General features: G+C 41.0%; 1 protein-coding gene across 1 annotated transcript in view; it reads left to right on the top strand.

Moving 5' to 3' along the window:
* Positions 1-15,315, top strand: part of CLMN (calmin) — a 162,638-nt gene extending 147,323 nt beyond the window's left edge. Inside the window, exons 11-13 of the mRNA XM_036748257.1 lie at positions 8,652-8,712; positions 9,840-9,907; positions 15,107-15,315. Of these exons, the coding sequence (XP_036604152.1) occupies positions 8,652-8,712; positions 9,840-9,907; positions 15,107-15,275 (298 nt within the window). The 3' untranslated portion in view covers positions 15,276-15,315. The remainder of the gene's footprint in view (positions 1-8,651; positions 8,713-9,839; positions 9,908-15,106) is intronic.
* Positions 15,316-22,031: the final 6,716 nt, after the last annotated feature.

The raw sequence follows: 22,031 nt of genomic DNA, 5'->3' as shown, positions 1-22,031 counted from the left end.
TATACCCAAGAAATGAACATTCTTGGTGGTTCTTACACCTTCACATATAAGAGAATATGTTTGGCAGACATTAATCCTCGGCTGTCCCATAGATTTGGTCCTAAGGCTATCATAGAATATTTTAGAGCTTGAATGGATCCCAAAGTTGAACTAGACTCATTGCTTATCACACCATTTATGAATTGTGAATCTTAGTGATTCTAACCTGGAGCAGCTCTTAGGAGTCTCTTTTATTGAACTAACGTTTATCCCTCTCTCCCAGTTTCCATCCATTGGACCTAGTTCTCTCTGGGGCTAAGCAAAAATCAAGGACTGAAAACATTTATTAGGTGACTAATCTATGTTCAGGGCCCCATGCTATGTCCTAGAATTACAAAGGAAAATTATGGTTCCTGCCCTTGACAGGAGCTAGTTGGGAAATGACAGTCTGGTTGGGGGATGAAGGCTAGATACAAATAATTGTAATAGAAGGTAGAATATAAGTGGACATAACAGAACAATCAGGAACAAAACATTTGATGAAGGAAGAATTACTCCTAGCCAGGGAGATCAGGGAAGTTTATTTACAGAGGAGATGAACTAGACTGAACTAGATTTTGGAAAAAGAGGTTTCCTACAGGAAGGGATGTGTGGATGCTCCAGTCCAGCCAGATGTGGACAGTGACCTGCGTAAATGCACAGAGGTAAGAGAGGTCTGGATGAGATTAGGAAATGATAAAAAAAAAGCTTGCCTGAAACGTAGAATATGTGAAAAGGAGAACTGGGAAATAAATCTGGAAAAGTGGTTTGGAGCTAGATAGTTTTAGACCTTAAATGCTGGAGTTTGTATTTTTTTTTCTTCTAGGCTATTGGGAATCAGTGAAGTTTTTGAACAATGAAGTGGCATGATAAAAGGAGGGTTGCATTAGGAGAGTTCCTTTGGCCATAGAGTGAAAAAAAATAGATTGGAGGGGGAGACAATAAATTCATTTTAAGACCACTAACATGGCTATTCTAAGTCTTTTCTTCCTTGGATGAAACATCTCTGTTCCTTATAAAATATTGTTTCAAGTCTGCTCACCATCCAGTCAGCTCCTCTAGGTAACTCTGGTTTACCAGTATTCTTTCTGAAAATTCTAGACAAGATAGACCATTTTGTGGCCTAACCAGGACAAAGTATGGCAGAACCATCTCTGTTCTTCTACTCGTTAATGCCTGCCTTCTCTATCACGTTATTGAGGCACATTGACCTTGAAAGCTTCTCAGATCCTTGAATCTTATTCATATCACTGGTTTGCTAGCCACACCTCTCTTATCCTGGACTTTTTCCATTTTTTGAACCCACAAATAGGACTTTACATCTATCCTTCTTAAATTTCATCTTGAGCCTGTTAACATTTTTTGAGATTGACACTCTATTATCCAGTATTTCATTATGCATATTCTGTCTTCCAGCTTCAACTTCTATACTACGTCTTGACCCAAGTTCAGTTCAGCAAATATTTATTAAATGTCTTCTGTGTAGAAGACACTCTGCTAGGTCTCTGGGGTACCAGAACAAAACTGAAAAATAGTTCCTGCCGTCAAGGAGCTTTCGTTCTACAGGGAGATACAAAATGTGCCGTGATAATCAGTTACAATTTAATTTGAGGAGGGAGAGAACTCTAACTACTAGAGGAGTTAGAGAGAGTTTCATGAAAGATATGGCACCCTAATTGAGCTTGAAGGAAGAAAAAGCTTTTGAAAGGCAGAGGTAAGGAAGAAGAGTACTCCAGGCATGGGAGACAAACCTATGAAAATGGAATAAAGATGAGAGGTAATGCTAATAACCTATTCTGCAATATAAATTAGTGTGAAAGGAAATAATAGGAAATCTGGAAAGATAGGTTAGATCCAAATTGTAGAGGATCTTAAATGCCAGGTGGAAGGGCTTGCCTTTTATCTTAGAGACTTTAGGGAGTCTTTGGAGAGAATTGAATATGGGAATGACATAGTGAAGTCTGAGCTTTGGAAGATTATTTGGAAGACAGATCGAAAAGGGAAGAGTCTAGAAAGAGAGAGGCCAGCAGTAGTGGCCTGAATGTGAAGAAGAGAAAATGAATATGAGAAATGTGAGATAGAATTAATAAAACTTAGCAATTGATTTTCTGTTTGGGGGGAGGAGCATTAAACATCACCCTAAGGATACAAATCTGGATGATTAGGAGTCCTGGTAGTACCATCAATAAAAATAGGAAAGCTTATATGAAGAGCAAGTTTAGAGAGAAATAGAATAAATTCTATTGTGAATATATTGAATTTGAAATGCCTTTGGGATATCCAAGTAGAGACGATCCACACGGAATTGGTAATGTGAGAATGCAGTTAATACAAATTGATACTAGATATGAAGACATAAGTCATGAGAAAATAGAATTATAAATATTGAGCAGAAAGGGACTTCAGATATCATCTATTTTAACCCCCTTGTTTTACAATTGAGGAAACTGAAACCCAGAGAGGTTAGGTTACTAATCCATGGCAACACATCTGGGAGTGGCCAAGCTGGGATTCAAATCCAGGCCCTCTGACTTCAAGTCCAGCACACTGTCCACTGTCCCTGGCTGCCTCGTGCTTAAAGATAATTGGGAGCGTTTGAAATCTACAGGAGAGAGAAGAGAGCCCAAGAGAGAGCAAGAGGGGGTGGGGGAAGGACATCTCTACTTAGGAGATGGGAGATGGATAGTGATTCAACAAAGCAGATTGAAAAGAAGCAGTCCTACAGGCAGGATTAGTGGAAAAGAGGAGAAAAAGGAGTAAACAGTGTCACTAAAGCCAAGGAAGAAGAGAGTATTCAGGAGAAAGAGATGATCACCACCAACAAGGTACAGAGAGGTCAGGTTTGGATGAAGACTGAGAAAAGGCTAGAGGAATTCACATTTCAAAGATCATTGGTAGTATTGGAGAGAGTGCTTGTAAGTAGGTGCAGTAGGAAGCTAAATTTAAGTGAGTGGGAGATAAAGAAGCAGAGGCAAGTGTAAGCAGACAACTCTTTATAGGAGTTTGGCTGTGAAAGGGAGAAAAGTTAGAAGACACTAGCTTAAGGGTATCGCCGCGTTAAATGAAGGCCTTTTTTGTTTTATTTTTTAACGATGGAGAGACCTGGGGATTATTATTTGTGTGCATTGAGCCAGTGGGGAGAAGCTGAAGATGATGTGAGGGGGAGAGATAACAAGAATGATCAAAGGGCAATGCTCCTGGAGGAGATGGGAATAGATAGGACAAAGCCTCCAGTAAAGAAGGGTTGGCCTTGGGAAAGAGAAGGACTATTTTTTCCTCGGGAGACTGGGGCAAGGGAGAGGACAGTGCGTGTTGAGAGAGATTGTAAGATGCGGCATGGAATAAGTAAGAGCTCACCATGTACTGGACGGCAGGAGACCTCTTGAACAAGCGTGCTATTCAGTCAGAGAGAAATAAAAAGACAGCCATGTAGGAGGGAGAGGCCAGCTTTAGATTAGATGGAATTCATTTGGTATTGACTTGATGTGCCAGTGTGTGACTTATGCCAGTGGCATTTAGCAACAAGGGAATAGGAGCAGTGAGGAGAACCATGGGCTTAGCCCAGGGTCGTGGATTGGCAGGTGTGCTCAAAGGGTCGTTAATGTCTACATGTGAATCTTCAAGTGTGAAGGCAGTATTTGGAGTAAAGCAAAAGATTGAAGGCCAAGTATTGAATTCAGTGAAAAAGGAGGAAGGGTGACCTGGAGAATGGTAGATCATAGCAACAAAGAGTTGGATTGAGAGATGTAGGTGGATTTAGTGAACTTCAAAGGGGTAGAGGATTCAAAATGAAGGTTCCGGAGCACAAGCCTGCATAAGGCATGGGCTAATAGTGCTGGTACAACCTATGGGAGCACTTGAATCTGAGTTTCCCTCCTGTGGGGGAAACACATTGGGTATGGAGAAAAGATAAGCCCCAGATAATGGGCACACTCATAGAAAATGCCAGTGAAACTGATTCTCTAGAGCAGGGATGGGGAACCCGCAGCCTCGAGGCCACATGTGGCCCTCTAGGTCCTCAAGTGTGGCCCTTTGACTGAATCCAATTCCTCTTCACTAGAGCCCTTGATCTTGTCCAAGTTGGATTCAGTCAAAGGGCCATACTTGAGGACGTTGAGGCCACAGGTTCCCTGCGTCTGCTCTAGAGTATGCTGGCACACACTACTTATGCTCTATACATAATTGTAATCTAGAGAGAGGATATAAATGTGACAATGAGAAACAAGGAATTTGTTGACTTTCCTTCCTGGACCAGTTTCAAAGCCATAACTAGCTCAGGGTAATCAGAACTTTGTCACAGGGTACTGACATGGACGAGGGTTACAATGCTTCCTCCCTGTAGCAACTTCCCTCTGCAGTCTTGCTTCACTGTCCTCTCTATGAACCTACATTACCACCAAGCTCCCTCCCCACCCTCACAATCAAACTGGATGTAAGTCTCTATGGGATAGACCACCTTCTGTCCTAGAAGGACCAAACCGATGGGCTGCTTCCTTCTCTGCTTCCTTCTCAATGGAATTTGCTTCAGGTGCAAGAATTCTGAGTTATAGCTCTGCCCAGTATGTCAGAGGTCATGGGAGAAGGAGTGCCTGTTACTGGAAGGTTGGTCAGGAATTCCGTTTCTTACAAAGAGAAACAAATTTCTATGAATACAAGAAATTAGTAATAAAAATTTTGAAAAGTGAGAGGGTCAAAGACAAACCTGTGTACCTTTGTTCTAAAGGCCCTTCTCCTCCTTATTCAATATGATATGACTGTATAAGATTCATTAATCTATTTTCTCTGTGTTTGGCCCACTAATTCCTGTGTCCCAACCCACATCTCAACATGCCATCCAGAAGGGACCATGAGAGTCTTGTTCATTGCTGAAAAGTAGGAGACTGTATTTGTGGAATTTTAAGGATGCAGTGTGCAGATGGAGAGGAGACAATAGACTGGAAGAGACCAAAGACGATTGGAAGGGATTACTCAAAAGGCCAGCTCATAAGAAAGACAAGATCAAGGGCTCTACTGAAGAGAGACTGGCCTTGAGAAAGAGAAGGCCTCTTCTTCAGAGAGTGGAGCAAAAGAGTAAACAACAAATAAGTTACCACAGCATAATAGTTCATAATGAACCCAAGGTCGGTAGTTCATATGCTATATTTCTGGTTTGTTTGTTTTTTGAAAATTGGAACAAGATTTGTTCATCTGCAGTTTGGCATAACCTCTCCTGTTCGCTGACAATTCCTCAAGTCCTTCATACAAATAACAAGCTAGTGCCTGGGATGAGGGGAAAGGAATTGGTGGGGGGGAGAGAGTGGGAGGAGGCGAGATGAGTCATAGTGAAAGAACTGGCATGAGCTTCCAAGAGTTCTCTCTTTTTCTCCTAGTTTCTGTGTAATCCTTACCAGAGTTGCAGGGAATAGGGGGTGGGAAAGGGTGAAGGAAAGTGGAAAGTGCATATTTATTTCTCCTTGACAGGATAATTCCTGGTGTTCTGAAATGAGTCCTATTGTTACATATCTCTCTTCCCACTTCTACACTCTATCCTGAGCCTGCCCTTGCTAGGGCAGGCCTTCCAGGCAAACACACCTTCTCTTTTAATCACCAAAGATGAGCCTGGGGCAAACATAGCAAGTAAGATATTTGCCATGTCACTGTAACACTAACCATGGCTCTAAAGAAACCATGTGACAAGTACATGCCCTCATCATGGTCATACCAGGTGGTTAGCTCTTATGTTAGGGTTATGCATGTATCATGACTTTTGGAGAACTGACCCATTTGGACCTGATGCTACATAATGTAATGGTGAGATACAAATCAAATCCCATTATAGTGAATGTCATTACTAATGCTGCTTTTTGAATATTTTTAAAGGCAATTTCCACTTGGTTAGAAATTACACTTTGTTGATCTGATTGGGACAAATAATATCCAGTATCAGGAAGTATGGGGCGGGGGGAGGGGGGGACAAAACTAAAGTAGAGACTTTTCTGAAGCTCTAAATTGGAGGGTTGGATCTTCCACTTACAAGACCTGGCCTTGAACGAGTCACCTCACCATCTTTAGCCTCAGTTTCCTCGTTGGTATAATACTCCCTGAATCATTGTGAGGGACATTTAAGAATTTTAGCAAACTGTAATCTCAGCCCAGTGACAGAACAGCCCCCAAAAAACCAATATTAGATGCTGAATTTGTAGCATCGTGGTGTCCAGAACAAGTGAGTTGGTCCACTGTACAGCCCTTCCCTAATCGAACCACATCTGGAAAAGTGACGTCCATTTCTAGAAGCCGTGTTTCAGGAAGAACACTGACAGACAGGTGTAGGTCCAGAGGAGGGTAAACAGCGGGGTGACAAGCCTGGAGACAGGGAGCTGAAGGGAGCTAAGGATGTTGGGATTAGAGAAGACTCAGGACCTATCTAAAAGTTGCCTTATTTCTCATTGACAGGATAATTCCTGCAGTCTGTTTGACTGTCATGTAGAGGAGATATGTAATGGATTGTGTTTGGCGTTAGAGTGTAGAATTTGCAGGGAGGCGAATTTTGGTTCATTGTAAGAAGAAACTTTCTAACATTTAGAGTTGTCCCAGTTGTCCATATCTTCTCATTCTGAATAATTCTTAACCATATCCTTCTATAAATTCTTGAGAGAAGATTTTCTTAATATTTTGGAAACTACTTCTGATTCTTAAAATATTTCATAGATCTGAGTGCAGCAGTAGAGCCAACCACCTATTACCACCAACCTCATTTTCACTGAATGACTGGCCTCCCTCCTTTTCTGATCATACACATCCTCAATGATATTTTTTACTCTGCTTCTCACATGCAAGTCATTATTGGTGAGTGACATAGTTACAGCTCCTATCTACCAGTCACTCTGCTTCTGAGATTGTAGTGTTTTCATCCCAGAGAATGTTGTTGTTAAAAATACAGACTTCTATTTTAGGGATCACTTAAATTATTTCACAGTTTCACAAGTACAGCCATGTCCTGTTTCTTCCTCTTAATTCTTGACTTAGCTCGTGTTAGGTGGACAGACTGAGTAGATTGACCATTCAGCCACATGTCATTATTTGGCCAAGGTGTATTCTTCATCAACTTGCTTTTTCCTGTGTGGATTTTACTGGAGAGCCTACGGTGTTTCCAAGGTTTGATGCAGTCAGCACCGTCATTCATAAATAGAAACTTCTATAAAACAATTCTATATTAATAGATAATCCCCTAATATCCCTCTCATCTTTGAAGCTGTGTCTCCCTATTTGATGCTTATCTTAATGTTGAATAAAGTTATTTCTATGATAGTCTCCATCATAGAGTCTTGTAATGTATTACTATATACGTTGGGAGATTCCTTTGAAGAGTGCCCTTAAATGTGAATTCTATTCTACCAAGACAAGTGTTTTTTTTTGGGGGGGGGTAATTGACACGCAATAGAGACAAAAGGATCTTATATTCTGAGCACCTCTCAGTCAGTTATTTGTGTGTCCATAAAGATGTGGTCTGTTCTAGAAAGTACTCTGTTCTTATATTTTCACCCAAGATTCCCTCAACTCATGCACAGAACGTTCAAAAAGATTGTAGAGACACGAAAGGAGGCTTATAGGTTAGTAATTTCTGATGTCTTCTCAGTTATTTTTAAAGTATTTCTATGTGTTCATTTTCATTAAGTGTCATTCCCTTAAAATCATTTTGATGTCCTTTATACAGGGTTTTTAACCCTTTTATTTTCAAATACCCTTGTGCTCTTTTCTGGTGAGTTAACTCCTACAAGGTTCTATTAGGCTTCTAGTCGTTTTCATTTCATTATCTCTAGTGAAGTTTGTCTTTTTAGTTCCCATTTGTTTGTTTCCATTTTAGATTGTGACTCCACCAATCAAAAGCTAGAGTCCTTGCACCTAAAAATGGTTAAACTAGTCAAACATATTTAGACTAAAGCATCAAGAATGAATTGTAATTTTCTAAGAATGGACCAAATTATTCTTCTGGGGCATCAGGGAGTTGTTTTCCATATTTTCCATTTTAGGGACCATGAAAAAATGATGGAGGTCACAGTGGTATGCCATAGACTTGGAATTATGAAACATTTTTTTTCCAGGATTCTTTCTGCCCTTGAATAAATCATTTCTGCTCCCTAGCCTTTAGGTGGTCTTGATTATAGAATGAAGAGTTGGAAGGGACATTAGACATCATTTAGTCAAACTTCCTTATTTTGCCTCTTTTGAGGCAACCATGGCCTAGAGAGGTGTGGTGATTTGCCCAAGGTCACGCAGGTAATAAGTAGCAGCACCACAAGTCCACTGGCTCCAAGGTCCCTTCCAGCCCTGACAGTCTATGTTCTAGACTTCTGAGCTATATTCCCTCTCTAAAAGTCTGTAATTCTAAATACTTAGGATACAATATCTTTCATGACTTTCTTTCTGATTTCCCTCAGCCTCATTTCTTTTAGGGCCAGGGACCAATTTGTACAATTTGTAAGCACAACATAAGTAATAGAGAAAAATTCTCACACCCATCTTTGCGTCTGAAATTTTGAGTCTTTATGTGCCTAAAGCTAATATCATAAGGGCTCTACATAGGGGGAGCCTGTAACTCTGAGTAAGGGATGGATGGCCTGATAACAATTTAAAGTAATTTATTTATTTTCTAGGACAAGCCACAGTGACTCCAGCCTTTACACCCGAAGACAGGGTAACAGGTCCTCGGAATTGGTTAGTATGTTCATTTCTTCCTTCCTAACTCACCAAGTTCCCTCCTACTCCTCAACTCAAACTTTGAAAGGCAAAAACTATAGTCAAATATGGAAAGGAGACAACAGCCAATTGACACCTTGTGGTTAAGGAAAAACCAGTAGGACTCCAAATTTGGGCAAAAAAATGTAAATAGAGTTAGGAATTGGAAAGACTTTCATTATGAAAACATGTGGAAAACCTTTAAAGTTCACTTTAATAGAGCAGGGAACTATGAGAAAGTTAATTTTACCTTTAGAAATGAACGATTCATCATTTGTTCATTCAATAAACACGTATTAGCCACCTGATGCGATCCTGTAAAGCGTGTGCTACTAAGTGTTGGTTGTATACCAAGATGAAAAAGGACTTTTTCTTGATGTGTATATCGTGTGAGCACATTCTGAAGCTTCCAGGAGAAAAGGAATAGAGCTCTGAACTTGGAGTCTTACGGAATTACCCAAAGCAGAGAAAGAAGGTGTGACTTGACCAGGGTGACACAACCATGTTATATGTGTTAGACTACGTGGGTCTTAAACCGAGCTTTTCCTGACTCTGAAACCACCTCTCTATCCATGACACCGCAGAGGCTCTCCACTTAATGCTCATACTGCCAACTCCACAGGGTTGTAGTGAGGATTAGAAAAAAATAATGTATGTGCCCTCACACTTTTGATGCAATTACGTACACACATATAATTAGTTAATTGAACTGAACTGAATGGATGTGTTATTATTGCTGGTGTACTGTTATTACAGATAATGCATCTGTCCTGGTGGGTGTTTATATATTTTTTTCCTACTTTGGAATACAATAGAGGATTTAGATTATATTACTTTGATGTCAGATCTTAGAACAAAAAAGTGTTTATATGTGCTTTATATATATATAATATACAATATATGTGTGTTTATGTTATGTATACATGTATATATGTCATATGTATAGGTATATGTCTATATCAATAGATACAGTTATCTATCTATACACACACATATTTAAGGAATCCTGGAAAATTCAATTCCTATTGAAAATTTCACGGACTTCTCTCTTTCCAATATTTCATTCTAACTAATTGGGTTTTTTTGGTTTGTACATTTAATGGTAGGATCATGTCAGCCATGGCCGTTTGAGACCTGCAGACATGGAAGAGAGAAGAAGTCGGTTATTAATCAGGTAGGTAATTTTTAAAAATTGAAAAATTATGACCCATGAGCGTGTCTAAATGAAATTATCTTGATGACAGCTCTGTGCCATCATAGGATGACAGGTGTGATGCGTTGAAAGAATTCCTGTGTTTGCATTTCAACTCTGCTTCTAATCATGACCTCAGATAAAAGTCAGTCTAGGTCTCTGAGTTTCTATTTTCAAAGCTGTCAAAAGGGAATGATAGTACTTCTACTTCTCTTATTAGGGTAATTAAGAAAAACATTTGTAAAAATGTAAAACACCATAGAAATATCAATTATCGTAATAGAATATTATTAATAACAGTGTTACCATAATCTTTACATTGATTATGTTAAGAATATATAACCAATATATAACCAATGAGATTATAAATTCAATACAAATGGGAAGAAAAGGTTGGCAAATGAAATTGGGGGAAAGGGGCATGATGGCTGTTTCAGGTACAAACCTCATTCAGAAAATAAAGCAATTCCACTTGAACCATTGCCGGGGTGGGGAGGCAGGGTGGGATGTGAGAAGCCTGCATGTACATTTAGAGCATTGGCATAAACTCACCATGGGAAGCAGATCCAATATGCAAGGCAGAGGGGAAGTAGCAGAAGTAATTCCGGAATTCTCTTCCTGTCCTGATGATCCTGGTACTGCCTGACAATTGAGTTAATGCTTTAGATCACTACTGCAGGTGCCACACTAAGAAACCCCTTGAGCTGATTTTACAGGTCTATGGAATCAAAGCAGACATGAAGAGGCGACGCAAAAGTGCAAGGAGATCTATGAAATTATTTTGCTGTTGGAGAATTAGCTACCTCAAGGCTAATTTTGCTAGCATGGTGCTTGGCTAAGTTGTTATGAAATGTTGATGGATTACTGTTCCAGAAAAATCACTTGATGCCTCCTTAGAATGTGAGAAGACAAAGCCTCTCAAAGCCTGGTGTGCTAATGATCTGAGCCTTTCCCCAATCTCAGTGTCATTGACCTATGTCATTTTTAGCCATTGATTTGAATCTACTTGGTAGGAAAGAGAAGGCGCATGGATTAGTGAAAAGAGGAATATATTTGGAGTGGGAAGGGCTAGGGTCACATCTTTTAATATGCCCTCTCTGTGCCTGTTACGGCATTTATAAAATGCTACGGTTGGACCTTCCCATAGGTTCCTGTGAACCCTTCAAATACTCTGATTCTTGAGCTAAAGCCCCTTGTCTTATGACAGACACTCTGTTATTCAGGTAGTTATGTTTAAATTTTCTTGAAATTGCTTCAGTGATGCTAACCAGAGTTATGACTATACTAGGACTCTTGGGAAACATTCCCGCATTTGGTGAGCCCTAGGTCCCAGATGAAAGTGTGCCCATTCCGTCCTGCTACAAATTCTTACCAGGTGGTAAGGGAAGACACTAATCCTCTGAGAACATAGCCATCTTGATGCCATTCTGGCAATCACAAACCAGCAGCATCCGATGCTTAGGAGCTCTGTCTTGTGCAGGATCTGTGGAAGGGAGAAAAAGACAAGCAAATGTCTAGAATCTTTCATTCTTCCAGAACCTATTCTCCCATCACTGGCTGAGTTATCAGTCAGACTTAGCAAAACTCAGTTTTTCTTTCTATAAAAAACATAGTTGGCATGTTTATCTCGTTTCTGGTTGATAGATAGCTAGCTAGGGAGTGTAATTGGCATGTTGGGTAAAAAACTGTGATTCAAAAAGTTCCTGAAAGCTTGAAACGAGGGCCTGAATTAAATAACATGAAATTAATAGGAACAAATACAAAGCCCAATGCTTAGATTTTAAGAAATCAGCAGCATACGTACAGAATAAAAGAGACATAGCTAAACAATAGCTCGTGTGAAAAAGATCAAAAAGTTCTGGTGGACTGACTGCCATCACAAATGAATCGGTAGTGTGACTTTTTTGGGTAGACCTGTGAGTTCTTCAGTGTGGCTGAACTCCCAGTATAGACACTGCCTTCACCAATTGAATAAAGCAGTGCGTCTGTAACTTACAGTCTTATAGAGTTGCTTGGGATATCTGGATGTTATATGACTGGCCCATAGTCATACAACTTGGATGTGTCAAAGGCAAGATTTGAGCCTAAGTCTGTCTTCTTGACTCCAAGGTGGGGCCTTTTTCGACCACACTGCAATGGATGACTGTTTATCAGGGGTGTTATAGTGAGGATTCCTGTCCAGGTACTGGTGAGACTAAATGAATTCAGGATTTGTGACAGAAATGTTGCTAGCGGCTGCTGTGGGGACATAAGACCCACCCACAACCCGCACACAGAAAGCTGCCAACACAGGTTCTTTGATCTGCTTTTAGAAAGGAAAGCAACTTTAAGGGGTTAACAATCTCACTTTAATTGAACATACATATATTATTCACTTAGTTCAAGGGGAAAAGATCATCCTCCTGAACTTCACGGCAAACACAAACAGAAACTACAAGCTTACATTATAAACAGAGCAAGTAACACAAACCAGTCCATCCGTAGCAATACATAGTTACCAGAAAAGCACCAACATCAGGGTTATCAAAGCTGGGGGGCTATTACAATGGCTTGCCCAGAGTCTCATCACCCATACTTTTTTAATGGGTACACCCCCAGAAGTGAACCGCTAACCTTCCAACACACATACTCTGCTCATGCCCTGAAACCTGGGGCTGGCTACTTAGGGTGTGGGAAATCACTAGCACCAGGATGTGAGAAAGCTCTCCAGTCACTAGTACCACATCGTGTACATAACAGTGATTGTCTCAGTGCTGAGATGCACTGCAAGACAAAAAAGATCCCACTTTACCTGCTCCATTCAAACAAAGGTCAGACTCAAAGATAAGAAAAGCCAAAAATCCTGCCCTGATTACCGTTATAGTAGTGCCTTTAACCTCTGAGATTATGTGATTCTTTTACATTTTCAGTTTGTGATAACAGTAATATACATCAAAAAGCTCCCTCAAGATACAGACTGTGACACAATAGATACTTCCCCTCACCCAAAGAACCCTACAAATTAATGTGATCTTCTACTTTCATCAAAGCATAGAGTCCACAATGAAACAGGCGATAGTCCCATTGTCCTCTGCACTGATCAGGCCATATTTGAAATATTACGGTTAGTTATCCATGGTACGTTTTAGGAATGAGATTGATAAACCTAAGTGTGGCTGAAGGTGGTCAAACCAAAAGAGTGAAGGACTCCAAGATCTTGACATCTGAGAATCAGTTGCAGGAAATGGGAAAATGTAGCCTTGAAAATAGAAGACCTGGGGCAGCTAGGTGGCGTAGTGAGTAGAGCCCTGGCCCTGGAGTCAGGAGGACCTGAGTTCAAATTCAGCCTCAGACACTTGACACACTGACTAGCTGTGTGGCCTTGGGCAAGTCACCTAACCCCAATTGCCCTGCCTTCCCCCCTCAAAAAAAAAAAAGCTAGAAGAACAAAAAAGAAAATAGAAGACCTATGAGATACATAATAATTGTGTTCAAGTATCTGAAGGGCTGTCAAGAGTCAGAGGGATTAAACTCATCCTGCACGGCCCCAGAAAACAAAATAAGAAGCATTAGATGGATGTTACAAAGGGGAAGGTTTAGGCAACATAAGGAAAAAACTGCCAAACAGTTAAGAGAAACAGGCTCTTATGTTAGGTTTTGAGTTCCCTATCACGGGAGGTCTGCAAGCAGAAACTAGATGACCACTTGTCGTGGACATTATGGAAGCTATATCTATTTAGATACGGGTGGGGCTGGATGGCCCCTGAAGACCCTTGCCCCTCTGAAACTTAGCTATTACATGAAATGTTGAACTTGTGAAAATAGAAATGTTGATGTGAGCTATGCTTTTGCCTCAAGCAAATGAGCAGATATTGCCCTGGGCTTTGAGGGAAACAGTACCATAAAACTAGCATCTTCGAGAGTCCTCATGGCAGCCCCTTTGGGTTTTTGCATGTGGATCATCTGCTTTGTGGGTTGTCGGGGGTCAATATTTCAGTCCCCGTTTAGCTCTGTCCTGCCGTGCGACAGACCTCTGGACCCCCAATCCCCTTCCATCCAGGAAGGCAAACTAATCTTAATACCAATTAAGGCAAGCACCATTAGGCAAGTCTTCTGAAAATCAAATTGCAGAAGAATGTACTCCCTCGGGAAAAGAAAATACAAATGAATTGTTTGGATTGTCCATTGTTTCTAAATAAACCATTTTTTACAGATGATTAAGAATGTTACTCTCTGCCGATGGATAATTAAGAAATAAGTATTGATGCCTGGAGATGTCCCCTTCAGCCTACTCACTGGATCATCTTTGTTACAAATACGATTTTGTCCAAATAGTGACAGAAATAATTTCAATTGGGAGGGTTAGTTACTAAATCACTATTAGTGGGCTGCCCTGTAGGTAGTGAGATTCCTGTCAGTGGAAATGCAGGCAGGCTCACAACTTGTTGTGGTTGCACTAGAGAGAGTCCTTGCATTAGAAGGAGGCTTGGTGCTAAGATAGAACAATACTATCCCAGTGGTCTAAGAGATCTCAAAGGTCATCTGATGCAGTGGTTCTCCAAGTGTGAGCTAGAGACCCCCAGGGGTCAAAACTATTTTCATGATGATAATGAGACATTTTAATTTTATTTTAATTGTGATAAAATTTATAATACAACCCACATAAACAAAAGATCTTTGGTGTCCTCATTAATTTTTAAGAGTATAAAGAGATCCTAATCCCTAAAAGTTTGAATTAGTGCAACCTGTACCTGAGTAGGTTCTCTCTATAATATTTCCAAGGATCAATTATCTAACCTCTGCATGAACACTTCCACTGAAGGGGAGTTCATTACCTTACAAGGTAATCCATTCCATTTTGGGGCAGCTGTTATTGTTAGAAAGCTTTTCTTTCTACGGAGCAAATAAAGATACCAGAGCTTGTCTCTGTGTTAACACCATCCTCGCCTTCTGCTGCCTGATTGATGCCTAGAGATGCCCCCTTCAGCCCATTCACTGGATCGTCTCTCAGGTGCTTTTCAGCTCTGATTCTGTGACTCTTAAGATTCTTTGGTTCTGAACTTCTGTGAAAGCCTTAATTTTCCATTGAGGTCATCAGACTGGGGTACCATCCTATCTCCTTGGCCCTGACTCCTGACTGAGAGCCACACTGCTATATCTGCTTCTCCAGTATCAGCCTGTAACAATCTCTTTCTTTTCTAGGAACGCGAGCAGCTTCAGAGAGGCCACGCTGCAAGGACATCCTGCTGCACACTCTGACTCACTTGTACACTTTTCACAGCAGCAAGACTTCGTGTACTTCATCCTCTTCCTCTGGCTGCTGGTTTACTGCCTCTTGCTCTTCCCACAGCTTGATATCAAAAAACTTTGATTTGTGTGTTTCAATAATAAAGAACAGAGACTTAATTGTATTTTTTTAAATATTGGGCTGGTAAGAAGGATCAAGGTGTGGACAGATCAGTGATTTGGGGTGAAACATAAACTTAGCTCTCACCCACCTCAAGGACAAGGGTATCTTTATTCCTTGGTACTAAAGCCATAGCATGCTTCCTGTGTAAGGAAGACAGGTAAATTAATTACTAGAAACGATTCTGAGGCTATGGGTCTTGCTTTATCTTATGTTCAGTCCTTAAAAAGACCCTTGGTACCATCACTGTATGCCAACACAGGCTGTAGTTTCTCCATGTCTTAGTAGAGAAATTTCATTAGGTTCTGTGGCTAAAAATTATTAATCAGGGAGCAACCACCCTTCTGGTGACAGCCTTACCTCTTTTGTGAGGCCAGTTGTGAGACGAGACATCTGGGCCATGGCTAGACTTGTACTTGAAGTCTTTCCATCTTGTTAGGGCCTGCCAAAGCATGCATTCCACTGGCATAGGTTTTGAAAGCTCCCCGTGCTATGAAGAGGCCATCATACTTTCAATGCATTTAACAAGTATGGGCAGGAATCTGGTTTTAGAGCTGCAGTCTTCAATTGCCCTGGTTTAACTGGGGTCATTTACCTGGCCCCTGAAACGAGGGAAGTCAGTCACAAAAGTTTACCAGTATGGTTTGTTTATGGTTCTAGATTCTGGGTCAAATGCTGGATTTTGACAAGTGAAAGAAAATGTTGCATGCCCTCCAAGATCAAATAGGCATACCAGGGATCTGGCCTCAGTGCATCTGTGGGAGAATTTCTTTGTTATGTTGGCTGAAAGGATTGGATCTTACAGAGCCAAGCTCCCTCATAAGAGGAGGGCAGACTGGGCTAATGGAAAGAGCGCATTTAGGTCAGCCCTGGTGTCTACTAGCCATGTGACCTTGTACACAGTAGTTAAGCTCCCGTCGCTGCAGTTTCATGATCTGTAATATTGTCATAATGATGCGCTGCACTGCTTACACCGCAGGAGTATTGCGAGGACATTGGTTCGTGGACCTGTGGATGCTATTATAGAAATGTGAGCTGTGAGCATCTTCAGCAAATCAGAAGTGGCACAACTCCGGTCTAGAAGAGATGGCAAATACAAATTTAGTGCTAGGTAGAATGGAGATTTTGTTGAAGGAAAGCCCTGTATTTTAATAATTATAATGACCAACCATTGTGTAATACTTTAATGTTTACAAAGCACTTTAAGAAATAGAAGAAATAAGAAATAGCCCCCACTTTATAGATGAGCAAACTGAGCCTCAGAGAAGTTAGGGGATTTGCCCAGGGTAATACAATTAGTAAGTATCAGAGGCAGGAATTGAATTCAGGTCTTTCTGACTCCCAAATCCACAACTCTAATCCTTATACCACCAGCTGCCTTAATGGTTTAAATGTGGGTGCTGCTTAGAAGACAGAAGGCAACATAAAGGCATATGGGACTAGAAATTAATCTTGTAATTTGGATTGGTCCATAGACGAAAAGCTTTGGACAGACTCCAAAATACAGACCTTTTGCTTTGTCCTTCAAAAAGTTTCTTCAGGAAGGAACTCATAGAACGATGTAGCCCTTGTGCTGTTATAATAAAGCACAATTAGGACTCTCACCAATCTCCCTTTGGAACTGGTCACTTTTATATAAACTGGGGGTAGTACTTGTGCTTTATACCTCACAAAGCGGTTGGGACAAAAAGGATTTGTCAATGAGGCACCATAGAAATACGAGCAATGGTTACCGTTAGCAAATTAGCAGTCTGATTAGTCATCAACACTTATGTGGACTGCGTAACTTTTTTTTCATCCACAGAGAGCACTTCTTAAGCAGCATTGATCTTGGCTCAGTAGGATTAAAGAGGGAAAGAAACAGTGAAAATCAATCTACAACCATTTATTAAGTGCTTACTATGTTCTAGGCACTGTGGTAGGTGCTCAGGATACAAAGGAAGCGGCCTCTCCAAAACCAAAAAACACCCCAAACTCTTCCATGTCAGGAAGGGGCTTTAGCAGCTGGAGAGACCAACAAAGGCCTCCTACTGAAGGGGATGCTCCCGTTGAGTTGTGTAATAAGTCAGGGGTTCTGAGAAGCAGAGGTGAGGAAAGAGAGCATTCCAGGCATGGGTGACAGCCTGGAACAAAGAAGCAAAGATGTAAGATGGAGTGTTATGTGCAACCAGGCTGGTATGGTCACGCAGTGTGTGGAGAGAAGTAGAGGGCCCAGGTTGCTGCTTTTATAGCTGTTCTTAGAGGTATTTGGGAGCCACTAGAGTTTACTGAAGGGATGGCAGTTGGTGTAGACCTAGCTTGGCCTTAGAAAGGTCACTTTGGCAGTTGTATGGAGGATGCCCTGGAGATGGGAAAGACTATCAATTAAAAAGCTGTTGCTGTATTCCAGGCGAGAGGTGATGAGGGCCTGCACTAGTGGGGTGGCTGTGTTGGTGAAGAGGACAGGATATATACAAGAGATGTTGTGAAGGTAGAAAGGACGACATCTGGCGACCAATTGGATGTATGAGGCAAGTGAGTTGGGACTGATGCCAAGGTTGTGAGCCTTGCTGACTGGGAGGAAGAGGGTGCTTTTAGCAGGAGGGCCCACGCTCAGAGAGGGAGGAAGCGGGAGAGCAGAAGAGGCGCTTGAGACCCAAGAAATCTGGGTAACAACCCTAGCTTTACTAACTTGGGCAAATGACTTCCTTTCTTTGGGGCCTCGATCCCTGCTGTCAGATCATCTCCAAGATCCTTCTAGGCTCTAAAGACGTTTAGGACATGTCTTCCTAATCACCAGATTATGAACGAGAAAACCGGGGTTCAAATCCCAAACTCTGTCCTTATCTAACAAGTTGACTTAGAGTAAGTCATTTAGCCAGTCTGGGCCTCCGTTTCCTCACCTGTAAAATAAAGAGACTGGACTAATGCATGCTGTGGTTCCTTCCAACTCTAAATCCAGTGAAATTAATCCCCAAACATTAATCGTGGGCGCAGTTCTGCTCTGAGTGCGCTCTATGATGCAAATGTCTGTATGGGACGTGAATTCACCGTGATACTCAGAAGGAGGGTCAAATTCATTGCATTTCCAATAGGCACATGATCGTCTTTTCATTTCAGTCCTCACTATTGAAGACTGTCCTACAACGTGCTAATAACAATTAAGTACTGGATTATTGTTTCTTTGATGAATGAGCATAATACAAAGCCTCAGAAGCATCACTCTGGTCATTCTCACTGGCCAGGACTAGAGATGGAGATGGACAAATGGTGAAGAATCACAGAAAGGCAAAGTTGAACTCAGTGTAAGAAGTAATTTCCTAACAAAGCTGTCCAACAATAGAACAGACTGCCTTGGCGGACAGGTAGTAAGCTTCCCATCACTAGAGATCTTCAAGGACCTATTATTACGATTTTCTTGTACAAAGCCTCATGGAAGTGAGTTACAATCTGCTGTCTGGAAAAAAAATGCTTGTGCCCTTTCATTTCTATTTTAGCTGGATTCAGCTAGTGCAAAATAAATCCTATCACCAGTAATATTATAAGAGGTACTCTGTGTAACTAAAAATTCCCAAGCCTAAACCAATCGTTTAGTCTTTGAAAGCAAGCTTCTTCAAAATAATGACGTGCCAATACACTTCTAGAGTTTAGGTGGGCCTTAAAAATCCTTTGCAACAAAAAGGCCGTTGTCACACAGAGCCATGCTGCTTCATAACCCAAGGATCCCACACAAATGCAATTCTTACTGACCTTGCTGGCATCGTTAAAAACACTTGTAGAGATCATGTAACCTAGTGCAATTTATAAATAAACAGGAAGAAACCAAGAGAAGGGAAGTAACTTGGCCAAGGTCAGTTGAGATTATCTCTTCTGCCTCCCAGTCCAGTGTTCCCCCATCTCCACCCCTATTAATGCAGGTATGTTTTCAAGAAATAGGATCACAAGATTTGGGGTGAAATGAACATTTATTAAGCACTTACTGTATGCCAACCACCAAGGATGTAAACGCAAAAACAAAGACAATCCCTTCCCTTAAGAAGCTTACATCTTCAAGGGGGACATAACACATAGAGGAGTGGTAGCCAGGGAGAACCATTTCGGTTCTGAAAGTTTAGGGGATGGTGATTGGGGATATAGGGGGATCGGACTGATGCAATACTATCATAGTGTTGTTCCCAAACTGGAGGGGGTGAATGAGGAGGAAGGGGAAGGAAAGATGACATACTTTGTGGTGAGGAGGCTTTGGAAAAGTGGCCAGAAAGGGGAGAGAGCAGGAAGGGACTTTAGCAATTATCTAGATTGGTGAACATTTACGAATCATTAATATGTGAGATATTAAAGGAAGTTTGGAGCTTAATTAATCATAGAATTCAGAGTCTGAAGATCTTTAAAGATGATAAAATGTTAAGAGATGAAAGGAACCCAAAAGATCCAATTCAAACACAGCCAAGAACCACTTCAATTACCAAACCTCTCCTTAAAGACTCCCAGGGATGGGGAATTCACCACCTCCCAAGGCAGCCAATTCTCCTTTTGGATAGTTCTCATTGCTAGGAACTTTTTTTCATGTTAAGTTTAATTGCTCTCTGAAACTTCTACCCATTGCTTCTGGCCATGCCCCTGGGGCCAAGTAGAACAAATCTGGTCCCTTTTTCACATAACTGCCCTTCAGTATTTAAAGAAAGCATTCATATATTTCTCAGTCTTCTCCGTGCTAAACATCAGCAGTTCTTCCAGTTCTGTGAGAGGTTCTCTAGTCACCCCAGGTGCCTTCCTCTGGACCAGGGGTAGGAAACCTGTGGCCTTCTAGGTCCTTGCGAGTAGCCTTTCGACCAAGTCCAAGTTTTGCAGAACAATTTTTTATTAAGGGATTTGTTCTGCGAAGTCTGGATTCAGTCAAAGGGCTGCACTTGAGGATCTAGAGAGCCATATGTGGCCTCAAGGCCGCAGGTTCCCCACCCCTACTAGTCTGGACACAATTTTTTTAAGAGACTTTGAAGATTTGTGATCGCTGTTCTCAAAATTTGTATTCATTCTAAGAATCAAGATCAAGTGAGCTTTTCTTCTTCTGCTCCATGGAAGGGTTCTCTCCTCCCTGAGTTCACCTTAGGGCGCTTGATTTAGCATGTGACAGACCATTCCAGTCAAACTCCCAACCATACCACTATCACTAAAATCTATTGCATCTGGCCCCTTCCTGGCTGCTTGATGCCAGAAGCAAGATCCCTAAGGGCTGACCTCACAGAGGAAGAGACAGTGTGGAAGAATGTTGAAACTTCGTATTGGCAACACCATCATCCAACCCCCATAAAATCTAGGTTAGCATTCCATCAACCAGAATGTTCTATTAGCTGACTATTCAACACATTGTTTGTTATGTTGACTCTAAGGCATCATAAGATAATTGGGTGCTTTCTGAATCATTTAAAGAGTGCTTTATTTATTGTATTATAGCAGATAGAGAGACAGTCTCAGTCAGGAAGACTTAGGTTCAAGTACACCTTATGTACTGGTTTTGTGACCCTGGGCAAGTGATTTACTCCCTCAGTGTCCCAGGCAATCCTCTCAAGACTATAAATTGTTGAACAGTCGCATTGGTAGTGGAAGTTTCCTCACTGGGAGTTCTCTACACCTATGTAATCGTAAGTCTCTTGATGCACATGCACACACATGCGCGCGCGCGCGCGCGCACACACACACACACACACACACACATATATATAGTCAACCTGAAAGTTTGGTTAAAGAAGGCAAACAGGTTAGGTGATATGTAAATCCACATTGTTTATTCCCTTAAAGCTAGCGAATACATACATGTGTGAAGCCAGACAAAATCTGACTGCCTGAACAGAAGAATGAGAAGGTTTAAATACCTTTTTAGAACAATCACAACTCAGCATGTCTGTGTTACTCAATTTTATGATCTCCATGTATGTTTAACCATGATACAAGAAAAGGACTTTTCTAAATTGAATAGGTTGTAAATACAATAAGATAAGGGAGTTGACAAAGGTCAATTGAAACTACAACCCAGTGTTTCTGTGTTTAATTTCCCATTAACATTCCATAACATAGTATATGCCCATAAAATATTAAGCAAGAAAGTTTCTCGGGTTAAGGGTCTCATCCTTAATAGACAGAAGAAAGAATGCCTTTAAGTCAGCCTGATCTGGCCTTGTTGACTTAGGAAGAGGTATTCTCTGAGTTTACTCAGAGAACAAAGAGACTGTTAGGTTCAGGCGCCTCTGGTTAATCAGTTCAGGGTCTGGCCCTTATTGAAGTTACTAGATTAATATTAAATGATTATCAGTATATATCTATGAAATCACAAAGCTATTAATATACATACCAACAGTACGCAGAAACAGTGCTCAATTCTTATTTTTTAAAAAGTTGAGTTATTCATTAATATTTTCATTCTTATGGTGTCCAAACATTAAAGTTATTTCGGCAAAGAGGTATACCACAGTTTTCCTAAAGCCTGGATTTTTTTTTGCTCTCTCTTTTTTTTAAAATTTATTTATTTAACATATTTAGTTTTCAGCATTGGTTTTCACAAGAGTTTGAATTACAAATTTTCTCCCCATTTCTACCCTCCCCCCCATTCCAAGATGGCATATATTCTGGTTGCCCTGTTCCCCAGTCAGCCCTCCCTTCTGTCACCCCACTCCCCTCCCATCCCCTTTTCCCTTCCTTTTTTGTAGGGCAAGCTAAATTTCTACTCCCCATTGCCTGTGTATC

This window comes from Trichosurus vulpecula, chromosome 3 (genome assembly GCF_011100635.1).
Source record: "Trichosurus vulpecula isolate mTriVul1 chromosome 3, mTriVul1.pri, whole genome shotgun sequence".
Classification (NCBI taxonomy): domain Eukaryota; kingdom Metazoa; phylum Chordata; class Mammalia; order Diprotodontia; family Phalangeridae; genus Trichosurus; species Trichosurus vulpecula.
The sequence above is the reverse complement of the archived record's forward strand: the minus strand, read 5'-3'. Positions and strand labels throughout refer to the sequence as shown.